The 11829-nt window shown below is 42.0% G+C and overlaps 1 protein-coding gene across 3 annotated transcripts; it reads right to left on the bottom strand.

The window, feature by feature from the left end:
- Positions 1 to 2224: 2224 nt before the first annotated feature.
- Positions 2225 to 11132, bottom strand: eif5 (eukaryotic translation initiation factor 5). 3 transcript variants are annotated; one of them, XM_080832648.1, is made up of 12 exons: positions 11085 to 11132; positions 10546 to 10791; positions 8554 to 8833; positions 8154 to 8235; positions 7469 to 7641; positions 6013 to 6124; positions 5382 to 5494; positions 4851 to 5012; positions 4206 to 4367; positions 3369 to 3533; positions 3007 to 3147; positions 2225 to 2725 (listed from the first exon to the last, which is right to left on the bottom strand). In XM_080832648.1, exons 3-12 carry the CDS (start codon positions 8623 to 8625, stop codon positions 2627 to 2629), a joined length of 1281 nt encoding a protein of 426 aa, XP_080688774.1. In that variant the 5' UTR covers positions 8626 to 8833; positions 10546 to 10791; positions 11085 to 11132; the 3' UTR covers positions 2225 to 2626. The 3 variants fall into 3 exon arrangements, with proteins under 3 accessions (XP_080688774.1, XP_080688775.1, XP_080688776.1); XM_080832649.1 differs by having other exon boundaries at positions 10583 to 10791; XM_080832650.1 differs by lacking the exons at positions 10546 to 10791; positions 11085 to 11132 and adding an exon at positions 10082 to 10522.
- Between the last annotated feature and the right edge of the window lie 697 nt (positions 11133 to 11829).

The raw sequence follows: 11829 nt of genomic DNA, 5'->3' as shown, positions 1-11829 counted from the left end.
ACAAGGAAACAAGGCCAAGTGACTGAACTAAGCACGAAAACATAGAAACTGGGGTGCAGAAACATGGCAGAAGGTGCTCTGGACTGATGAGTCAAAATTAGAAATATTTGGCTGTAGAAGAAGGCAGTTTGTTCGCCGAAGGGCTGGAGAGAGGTACAATAATGAGAGTCTGCAGGCAACAGTGAAGCATGGTAGAGGTTCCTTTCCAGTTTGGGGCTGCATTTCTGCAAGTGGAGTTGGAGATTTGGTCAGGATGAATGGTGTCTTCAATGCTGAGAAATACAGGCAGATACTAATCCATCATGCAATACCATCAGGGACGCGTATGATTGGCACCAAATGTATTCTGCAGCAGGACCATAACCCCAAACATACAGCCAATGTCATTAACAACTATCTTCAGCTTAAAGAAGAACAGAAAGTCCTGCAAGTGATGGTATGACCCCCACAGAGCCCTGATCTCTACATCATCGAGTCTGTCTGGGTTTACATGAAGAGACAGAAGAATTTTAGGAAGCCTACATCCACAGAAGATCTGTGGTTAGTTCTCCAAGATGTTTGGAACAATTTACCAGCCTAGTTCCTTCAAAAACTGTGCGCAAGTGTATCTGGAAGAATTGATGCTATTTTGAAGGCAAAGGGTGGTCACACCAAATATTGATTTAATTTAGAATTTTCTTCTGTTCCTTCACTGCATTTTGTTAATTTATGAAGAATTGATGAAAATAAACTGTTAACACTTCCATTTTTGAAAGCATTCTTAGTTTACAGCACTGTTTCACACCTGCCTAAAACTTTTGCACAGTACTGTATATATATAATTTGTATTATTATACCCTTTTATGTATTGTTGCCTATCTTTCTTCAATTTCAGAATCACTGCTAGTGAGCATACCATCTACTGACCACAAACTGGTACTTAACATGTTAATATTTTCACCAACAGCAGTCTTTTGGTGCTGATGGCTAGCTGTCCTGAGTTACGCATAGAAATACGAATTGGCTCATGTAGCTGGCTAACAATATCACCATACAGGAAAGAGCTTAATTCAGTGGTAGTGTGTGGCTCTGATTAAACACGGTCAGTGGGAAGGATCAGAGCCTTGAGTAGTGATGCAAAATTATTCCTGGTGAATCTTCGTTTTTTTTAATTTTTATGAAAAAGCAAGTGGGTTTCTTTAATTGAATAAATAGTCCAAAATGACTTGTGTGTTTGAGCTAAGGGCAGATGTACTTATTTTAGAAGTTCGATTTGGACACTTTGGGCCTCATTCTCGAAAATTTTCTAAAGTGACTTCTTAAATATCCTCTTACAGACTTCGAACCTAAGAAAAGATCAACGGATTCATAAACGCCTGGGAATGTGATCTTTAACCGTCAAAGTGTCCGTAGCTGTGCACTGATTCTTAAATTGAATGCACGTTCCTGTGCACTTGAATTTTCATATAGAAATGCCCCGCCAGCTCCTCAAAAGGGCATGCAACCGAAGAGACATGTGTGCAATTCAGACTCCACAGGCAACGCGAAAGCAACTTCAGACAAAATCAAAATCATGTTAATGAATGCCCGATTTGTCCCGTAAACTTCGTAAGTGGAGTTGACGAATTTTCGTCTTAACTTGTTCTTAACTATGTTCGAGAATGAGGCCCATCATCTCGTTACCAGTAGTAGATACCTGCACACATATCACATTTCAATTTTGCTTATACATTATCCGTTCAGGTTACGTTCCAATATGAAAATTAGCAGTGTTGCTCGTAGTGTAGACTAATCATCTACAGAAATGTGAGACTTACAATGGAAGTGTTGATATGCTAGTAGTATATAGTATTCTTTTAAATGGGCTATTATTTCCCATGATTCTGTACATAACGATCAAATAGGGACACAAGTCTTTGAATAGTAATGCAGTAAACTGTTATTTGGATATTTGAATGACTGTGCAACACTGAGCGGTGGACAGGCACTTCAGTGATTTGAAAACCGCCATCAATTACCTCCTTGGCCAGTGTCCTGTTTATTCAGCAAGTGTAGGCACACTGTACCCATTATGTGTAAGCTTGTAGTCATCTACTATAATTGGTCTTTCGTGGCCTACATTCCACATTCAAGACCTAAGTGACTATAAACAGTCACTGTGAAACATTGCTGGGGTTGAAGGCTGTGGGATGGTTTGTCGAAGGATCAATTAAGTTGATCAGAAAAGAACAACTAAAGAGAGACGTTTTACACTTAATGTCAAACATTCTTTAATTAATATTTCAAAAATGTAACACAATAGAAGAAAAAAAAAAAGAAAATACATGTGCATTTAGTGCTCTAGTTTCTAGCATTTTCACACCTACAAATTGAACAGCAGAACAGCTCAAGTCAATCAGTAGGGCCAGGGTGGGGTGGGGTGGGGAGGAGCAGGTGATGCTAAAAATGAACAAGCCTTTCGCAAAGCGCTACATCATGATTGCAACGAGGAGCGGCGATCGAGCAGAGAGACGAATCAAAGGCATGCGTCTGACACTTCTCCATGACAGAAGCTTCAGAGAGCATTTAGAGGCATCTTTTGTTTGAACCTTTTTTTCCGGTTTCTTTCTTGTACGTGTGTGTGTGTGTTGGTTGGTTGGTTGGTTGCTTAAATGGCATCGATGTCAATGTCCTCCTCTTCTTTGTTAGCCTTCACTGGTGTCACGGTCTCCATTTTTAATTCGCGAGCAGAAGAGGAATACACAACCTACAGAAGGGAAAGAGGAAATTACTCTCCAGTTCATCTAATAAGACAGAGTTGAATGTTAACCAACAGCCTTGTGATGCAGAGGCCATGGTTTCATGAAACCCATAACATTTTGCATTTCCTCAGTTACAGCACAACTGTGCTTTATGGGAAAGAAAAAACCCATCCCAGTCTTAGTGTTACAGAGTTGGGTTGGGGGACTGCACCAATGCTGGTATTTTTAAGATTGACAGGATAATATTCCAAAAGACAACAAATCTAAACAAAACCCAGTTCCTTACCTCCACGTTGTCCTCATCTTCCTCCTCCTCTTCCTCGCTGCCCTCACTCTCCTCCTCAGCCTCCTTCAGCCACTTGATGAAAGGCTCTGCCTTGCCGTGGATCTCCTTGGCCAGCTCCTTGGAGACGTACTTCTTGGAGACCTGTGGCAAGAGTGTGCTCATGTAAAAAGACAACCTGAAGTAACTATGCACCAAGATGAAAATAGTCTGTGTTCAAAACGGTCTACAGTTCTATGTGACTTGAGTTGCTCCACATCAGCTCTTAAACGTAGTCTTCTCCATAGCTTCGAAAGCTGATCAGAGAGCTTTGAATAACTCCTCACGTGTGAAGCCAAAAATGATCTAAATGATCCCCCCCATACCTTCTCGGCCCAGGCAAGTATGACGTCCTCCTCAAGCATGTCTGCATCGTAGAGGTCCTTGAGGATGATGGGAACTCGAGGGAGCAACTGCGTCTGAAACAGCTTCACCAGACACTCAAAGCCTCCCAGGAGGTACTTCTGGGCCTTCTTGTTGTTGTGGCAGAACTGCAGGACAGAGGAGAAGTCAGACGAGGCAGAACTGTGTGTGACCACCCCCACCCCCTCTTTCTTTCCCATGGTTCAAGCAGAGGGTAGGTTGGGTATGGGGGAAAAAAAAAAAAAAAGTAGTAGACTACTAAAGCTCTTTATATGGTCACCATCCTGCCCTCTCCTCGAATCAAAATCCCTTTTAACGACATTTGCAAAAAATAATTGATAACCCACACTTGAGAGAATTGCTTTTGTTGCTCCACATCAGTTTTTAAACTAGTCTTCTCCATAGCTTGGAAAGCTGATCAGAGAGCTTTGAATAACTCCTCATGTGTGAAGCCAAAAAGCATCTTAACAACCAACAAACTGACAGTCAACCATAGGCCCACTTGAGGTGTCATCATGTCTTGATACAGCTTGACCAAGGCTTTTTAAAATGCTATTCCTAGGGCTCAACCCTTCACTGCAAGTCTACCAGCTGACTGTTCAGCATATGTGACTGAACATATTTGCATTCTTGAATCTAGTTCATGTATAGCTCCATGTATGTGAGGTGCTTACGTTACATCTCAAGATAGTACAAGAGGACCTATTTTTGAACAGGAAAATACAATGAATGTATGCGTGTTCTCTGTAGGTCTCAAATAATGTCTGTGCGTGTGTGTGTGTGTGTGTGCGGACACTCACCCGGAGGAAGTGGCGCTTGTACTTCTTGATCTGGTCGCGGATGTTTTCATCGAAGAGCAGCTCGCTGAGGATCAGGGGGCCCATGGCCACCACGTCCAGCCGCTCCGCCTCCGCCAGGATGTCCTTGTCAGCGGAGTCGATCGCCCCCTCCTCTTTCTTTTGCTGTCACCACACACAGATAGGGGACAGTGTTAAGGACAGGAGGACGGCTGTATTAAACTGCTGAGGGAGGACAACGCCCACTGTTGGATGAATGGACAGTCTGTACTGCAAGCTACAGCTATATTTGAGCAGAACAGGCATTTCCTACTCCTGGCTTTAATGACCAGTTACCAAAGATATTATGAAAAGTGCCCCAACACTACAAGCGTGAAACTATAAGGAACAATCTTTGAGAAACATAGCTATACACATACACAGAAAACTGTTCAGAGAAGTCAGAGAATACATTGATATTAACTTGAGAGAATTGCTTGTGTTACTCCACATCAGTTTTTAAACTAGTCTTCTCCACAGCTTGGAAAGCTGATCAGAGAGCTTTGAATAACTCCTCATGTGTGAAGCCAAAAAGCATCTTAACAACCACCACCACACACCAACAGGTTCACAGGCACTGTTCAGGTTGATGCAGGAACTTCATCTGACCTTGACGAAGTTGTAGAATATGTTCACCCTCTCCTCCAAGGTCTTCTCCAGGTCCTCGCTGAGGGTGAGGTTCTTGGCGTGCTCGCTGATCTCCTCCATGCGCCTGCGCTGGGCCTCCTCAGTGGTCTCCTCTGCCCAGTCGTCGTCATCATCATCCCCATCCTGCAGACAGAGAGAGAAGAGAGGAGAGAGAAGAGAAGAGAGAGACAGGATGTGTTAACTAGAGAAACTATACATTCTATACCACAATCACTGTCTAGCAGAAACCATTTCAGAGAAGTCGGAGAATACAGTTATATTAACTTGAGAGAATTGCTTGTGTTACTCCACATCAGTTTTTAAACTAGTCGTCTCCATAGCTTGGAAAGCTGATCAGAGAGCTTTGAATAACTCCTCATGTGTGAAGCCAAAAAGCATCTTAACAACCACCACCACCACCACCACCACCACCACAACACACTAACAGTCAAACATAGGCCCACATCAGGTGTCGTGATGTCTTGATACGGCTTGAACAGAAGTTCTACCCACCACTGCATCTGGTGCGTCGATGTCGTCGCGGTTCCCTGCTTCACTACCAGAGCCGTTCTCCTTATCCTTCTTGTTCTTCTTCTTTTCCTTTTTCACATACACACTATCAATCTCTGCAGGGAGGACAGACAGGAGACGTTAGGAGTAGGCCAACACTCACACCTTTATTCACACAATCAGTGGATCACCAGGCTAGAGGGGCAAGTATTTATGGATTTTTTTTAATTTATTTTTTCTAGTTAAAAAAAAAAAGATGTTAAGACACCAACGTCACAGTGCCACCATTTCAGAGAAGTCAGAAAATAAATTTATATTAACATGAGAGAATTGCCCCACTTCAGTTTTTAAACTAGTCTTCTCCATAGCTTGAAAAGCTTATCAGAGAGCTGAGTATAAATCCTCATGTGTGAAACCAAAAAGCATTTTAACAACAACCACCACACATGGGCATTATCAAACATTAGGTGTCGTCATGTCTTAATACAGCTTAAATAGCTTTTTTAAAATGCTATTCCTAGGGCTCAACCCTTCACTGCAAGTCTAACAGCTGACTATTCGGCATATGTGACTGAACGTAAATGGCATTCTTGATGGGTCTCATTTAAAATCAAGGGCATTATAATTTCATTACCTGGTGGATTCTTCAGAATGAAAGTGCAGAGCTTGTGTCGTGTATCCAGCATTCCCCGGTAGCCACAGGCCTTGCAGGAGTTCCCAATGGTTTGCTTCTTAGCATTGATGTGCTGAAACGGAAGACAACCACATTCAGCAAACATCCAGTGTGTGGATACCACGGCCATACCATGCAACCAACCGATCAATTCAAACCCAATATGACAATAGCCTCTGGATTACACCCGTCAGCCCACATCTACTGCTTGCGATCCGGTTTGATTCATACCATCCTTTGGATTGATCAATACATGCGCAACTAGACACTACCCTCTGAATTACAACAGTCCTGGAGAAAGATGATGATGGTGGAACTGCTATATGATGAGGCTACATAACCACCACTCAGCTCTGTGAAGACGTCATGACTGGGAAGTCAGAGAATACATTTATATCAACTTGAGAGAATTGCTTGTGTTGCTCCACATCCGTTTTTAAACTAGTCTTCTCCATAGCTTGGAGAAGACTATCAGAGAGCTGAGTTTAAGTCCTCATGTGTGGAGCCAAAAAGCATGTAAACAAGTAGTCATGTCTTGATCCAGCTGGACCGAGGCTTTTCTTCACACTTGTGTATGCTGTGCAGTAACGGTGTGATGCTACGCAAATGTTCTCTCTCTGCAGAGGTGTGTGTGCGCATGCGTGTAATATGTGTGTGTGTATGGCAGTCATGAGCAATCACACAGGGATTTTCCTCAGCAGCAGGAGAAACATTACCACTAAGGAGGACCATTATGAAAAAATAAAGAGATGGTGGAGGGGGGGGGGAGTGTTACAAAACAAGCCATCTGCACTGCACCAGTCATGTTACTGCTGCAATGAAGAGTGGAGCAGAAAAGCAAGTGTGCTCCACAAGGGGGGGGGGGGGGGGGGGGGGGGGGGGGATTGGTGAGAAATCTATCCACTCAACAGAATTTCCTGCCTTTAACCCCCCCCCCCCAAATCAATTGGGACAAATAGTTTTGGGGAGAAACAGCATGCAGAGTCGACCAACACATTTGAAAGTATAATGAATAACTCAAGATATGCAGCAGCTATCTTAACATTATTACAGGTTGGAAATGCCAAACAAGCATCTTCTCATAATGGCATCCTTTATTTGCAGAGTCTCAAACCCAGCATCTATGGCAGCAAAGCTGACCTTGTGGGAACCAACCTACTCAGCACAAAATCCCTCACACACACACACACACACACACACACAGGTGCCATTGGGTTCAGCCCCTTGTTTGACACTACTGGTCAATGAGGGCAGCAGTAGGCTATTGTCATTTCTGTAGAACACATTCATACTGTAATAACGAAAAATATCAAGAACACAATGACCAATTAATCAGAGTCCTGTCTGGGCCATTCCAAAGTAAATCTGTCTTACTGAAAGAGAGTGCAAACAAAGAAAAAAATGTATGCCTGCTTACCAGATCTGTTTCCGGATTATCACACTCTGGACACAACACAAATTTCCGGATAAATCCATCCAGCATGTCTTGCAGCTTGTTTGCCTCGTGGGATCCATTGACAATGTAACGGTCATTCTTAGCATCAAACTGGGTCTGAGCCCCCAACTCACAGCCAAAAAACTTGGTAGGATCTATTTGGGAAGAGAAAAAGAAAAGCAAACATGTCTGTGAGCAAGGATGACAGACTGTCCAAAACCTGAACTGTAGAACACAGGAATCATTTTTGTTTGAAGCTCACATCTTAAAGATGAATTAAAAGTGAAAATCAGAATTACAGTATAAAAGAACTTCAATAAAAATGTAAAAATAAAAAAAAAACACAGACAAGAGCATGTGCAGTTTTTATTCTCAAAAACTATATAGAAAGTCTCATTCCCACATCTCAAAACCAATGACCAGGCTAGTGGGGCAAGTAATAAACTACATTATTTATGACAGGTCTGTATCACATCAACATCTTTTTTTAAATAATAATAATAATAATAATAATAATAATAATAATATGATTGTGTTTAGCTGACTGTTTGGCATATGTGACTGAACGTAAATGGTTGTAGAAAAGTACATTTGACATCCAGATTATGAACACTGTACCACCAAAACCTCTGAGGGGAAATAGTTGCAACCTGAGTGGCAAACTTACACGTTGGGGGCCTGTTCAAAGCCTTGGCGACATCAACCATGTTGACTATGACAGTCTTTATCCCATTACCTTTGCCTTCCACCTGGGTAAAGAAAAGTGCATACACCATGTGCAAATTAATATTTATTTTATCATTATTTTATTTTTATTTCATGATGACATATTTTGCCTAAATAAATGCCATTAAACTAAGAAAGGCTATTAAAATGTGATTCAGAATTTTTCCCCCCATATATCGTGACATCATATCGATATTGTGTGGACGGTGGAAAATTTTGTGATATGAATTTTAGGTCATATCGCCCACCCCTGGGGTGTGTGTGTGTGTGTGTGTGTGTGTGTGTGTGTGTGTGTGTGTGTGTGTGTGTGTGTGTGTGTGTGTGTGTGTGTGTGAACCCACCTTTGCTATCAGACGGGGCATCTTGTAGCGGTAGAACTGGTCCGACACGCTGCGGTTGACGTTGACCGACATTTTGTCCTCACGTTGGTTCTATCAGCAGGACGAAAAGATCTTGAATTGGCAATTCTTGGTATTGTCTGCCTGGAGAGGGGGGGATGACATAAACGACTGCAAGAGGACTCGGTCTCTGACATGAAAAAGGTCTTGCCACTGAGGCTCCAGGCTCGTTGCTGGTGGGCTAAGTTTCCTCCACACAGGTTCCGACAGCTGCACAACAGCTCTAGAAGAGGGGGAAAGATAGGATAATGCTTGGTTAGGACAGATAACATTTCATAACTTTTACACAGACAACATGCTCAAGGGTAGTCAACCCTCCCATTGCCAGTGACCATGGTTGGTTATCTCATTGCAACACCTGCTCTGTGGGTGCGAGTAAAACGCTACAGTTCACCAACTTACACCATGTGGCAAAACATTAACATTTACTTACTGAAGTAGTATGACTTAGTGTGGAAATTAGTACTGTTAGACCCTGACAGCGATTTACACCATCTCCCCTATAGTTCAACATTATGAAGCCCTACAAAAAGGCTGCCATGTATTAACAGGTGACAGGTAGGTATCACACCCCAAAAAGAATCAAAATAATGCTAAAAAATTAAGACACCAACGACACTTCTAGTCACAGTGCAGCCATTTCAGAGAAGTCAAGAGAATATTTATATTAACATGAGAGAGAATTGCATGTGTTGCTCCACATCAGTATTTAAACTAGTCTTCTCCATAGCTTGGAAAGCTGATCAGAGAGCTGAGTACAAGTATTCATGTGTGAAGCCAAAAAGCATCTCAACAACCACCTGCTCTGTAGGTTGGAAGTGAAACGTTACAGTTCCCCACGATACACCATGTGCCAAAACATTAACATTTTCTTACTGAATTAGTGTGACAGTGTGGAAATTAGTACTGTTAGTTACTGACCGCGATCTATGACATCTCCACTATAGTTCAACGTTGTGTAGCCCTACAAGCAAGCTGATATTGTAAAATTGGCATCGCAACTGAATTGTTAAGCTGCCATTTAGCTGATGTAACGCTGGCTTTCAAACGTTAACGTTACCGCATTCCAGTGACTACAAATTCCAGTCATCATTAACCAGTAGGTCTAAGGTCTACATTTACTGCCATTTAAATTAAATATTAACGTCTCACTTGACATTTAATACCTATACTGGAACAGCCTATTTTCGCCACGTAAAAATAGATGGGGGGGGGGGGGGGGGGGGGGGGGGTCAAATATTGCGGTGACTTGCTACATTTCCAATACGGGTGGTAATATTGGCTAGGTTAAATATCGCTACATTAGCTAGTGACGAACTTCAGCTAACGTTACCTTAACACCACACTATGGTTTTACATCACGACAGGTTATGTACACGGTTTTTAAAACACGTCTGTGCCCTTTCAAGTTTGTTGTAACCGAAATATAACCTGAAAACAGTTACCATTGAAGAGGCGCTATAACACGTACGAGTTGATTATGAGGAACACGTTGCCATAACCAGATGGGGCAAAGTGCTGCAGAGTGCGTCACACTAATCAGATATCGCTAGCTAGCAAGCTACACCCTCGTTGCGAATTGAGAGTGCGCCGCCATTTTGATGCCACAGATCTCGAATTCTCTCTGCTAGCTAGGCAGCGGTAGGTTAGCTGGCTAACTAGCATTCAGGGACAACTCCGCTAGCGTAGCTATGTCAGTTATCGGACAGTGTCAAACATCGGTCATTCTGTTAAACAGTCAAAACTTTGAAGTTTAATAATGAATTAACAACCTATAACAGTTTAATGGTGGATTAACATGACAATACGAACGTTCGCCGATGACACACGCCGTCCGACAATTAACACCGTTACGATAGCTGGCTACCATTACATCACACATGTCTGAATACTGAAGAGAAATGTGTGGCTACATACAACGTTAGGGATATGTACCTTTCCCATCCGTGGCTCCTGTCGTCCGGGTACTCACCGTTTTCGTAAAACAAAGACATAAACACACTGCTGGTTGCCCAGAGACGCAATGAAGTAGTTTTTTGGATTTTAAACCGTTTTTGGATGCAGTTGTGACGAGATACAGCACCGCGCAGCTAATGTTAAGCCAATATTGTTGGGCTAGACCTTGCAGTGGTTAGCAATAAAATCCGAAGTGATTGCCTGGGCACCTTCGAAATGAGGAATCTGAAACAAAAAATTACATAACATGTAAATCACCAATTATGATACCTGGTAACAAGTCAGCCTTTGGTGCGTGACACGCTGTCGCTGGCTAACTAGCGAGTGCTATAAAATGCTATTAGCAAAATGTGCTAGCTAACCTTAACATATGTTGCTGGAACTACATTCTTCTAGCGCTTAATCCTAACAAATAGTCCGGATAATAAATCAAGGCTGTAGTTTCTATCCTTAATGTCTTAAAACTTGCTTCCAAATAAAACATGCCATGTCAACTTTGATTTCTACAACGCACTCACCTCTCTAGTAGCAAGCTAGCTACCTCTTCAGGCAACGTGTATGCTATGCCACAATGAGCTGTATTAACGTGACAGTGAATCTTAACTTGCTCCTCAGTTCACTCCGCCCATTGAGTATAAATGACGGTACAGCGCTTGTCGCGAATGCTCCCATTTCATTTGTTCTTTGTCCTGTCCATCTTACAGTAAGGGCTAGTACAGTACAAGTAGGCTACAGGTCTGTAGTATTGTTTCAGTTAATCAGAAATGGCAGATTAGCATAATTCATTGTGAACTTTATGTTTAAATCTATGTATTTGTGCAAAAAAAATATTCTCCCATTAGATAGATAGATGGATACTTTATTAATCCCGAGGGAAATTTAGGTAATTCAGTATGCATTGTGTAACTCACAGACACACATACATACATAAATTATCACATACACATAGGGAGAACATGTACACAATGAGTGGGGAGTTACAGATATAATATTAAAATATTTTCATCATAATTTACAGTTAACTGTCAATATAGTCTCCAGACTAACCTAAGTATTGTAAATAGGCTATTGCAATCGTTTTTTAAAGTTTAAGATATGATGTTTCATGATGTTTCAAGAATTTTCACAAAATCTTCTCTGTGTGTCTGAACGTTCACACTGTTTTATGTGATTCATGTGATTATCTTCGAGGGCAAAAGATCCCACCACAACAAGGCCACACTGTTCTTCTAAACATTTCCAAAGGATTTGCCTCACAAAGTA

Source organism: Sprattus sprattus (assembly GCF_963457725.1).
Source record: "Sprattus sprattus genome assembly, chromosome: 2".
In the NCBI taxonomy this organism is placed as follows: Eukaryota; Metazoa; Chordata; class Actinopteri; order Clupeiformes; family Clupeidae; genus Sprattus; species Sprattus sprattus.
Note: the sequence above shows the minus strand (reverse complement) of the source record. Positions and strands in the feature narration are given on the sequence as shown.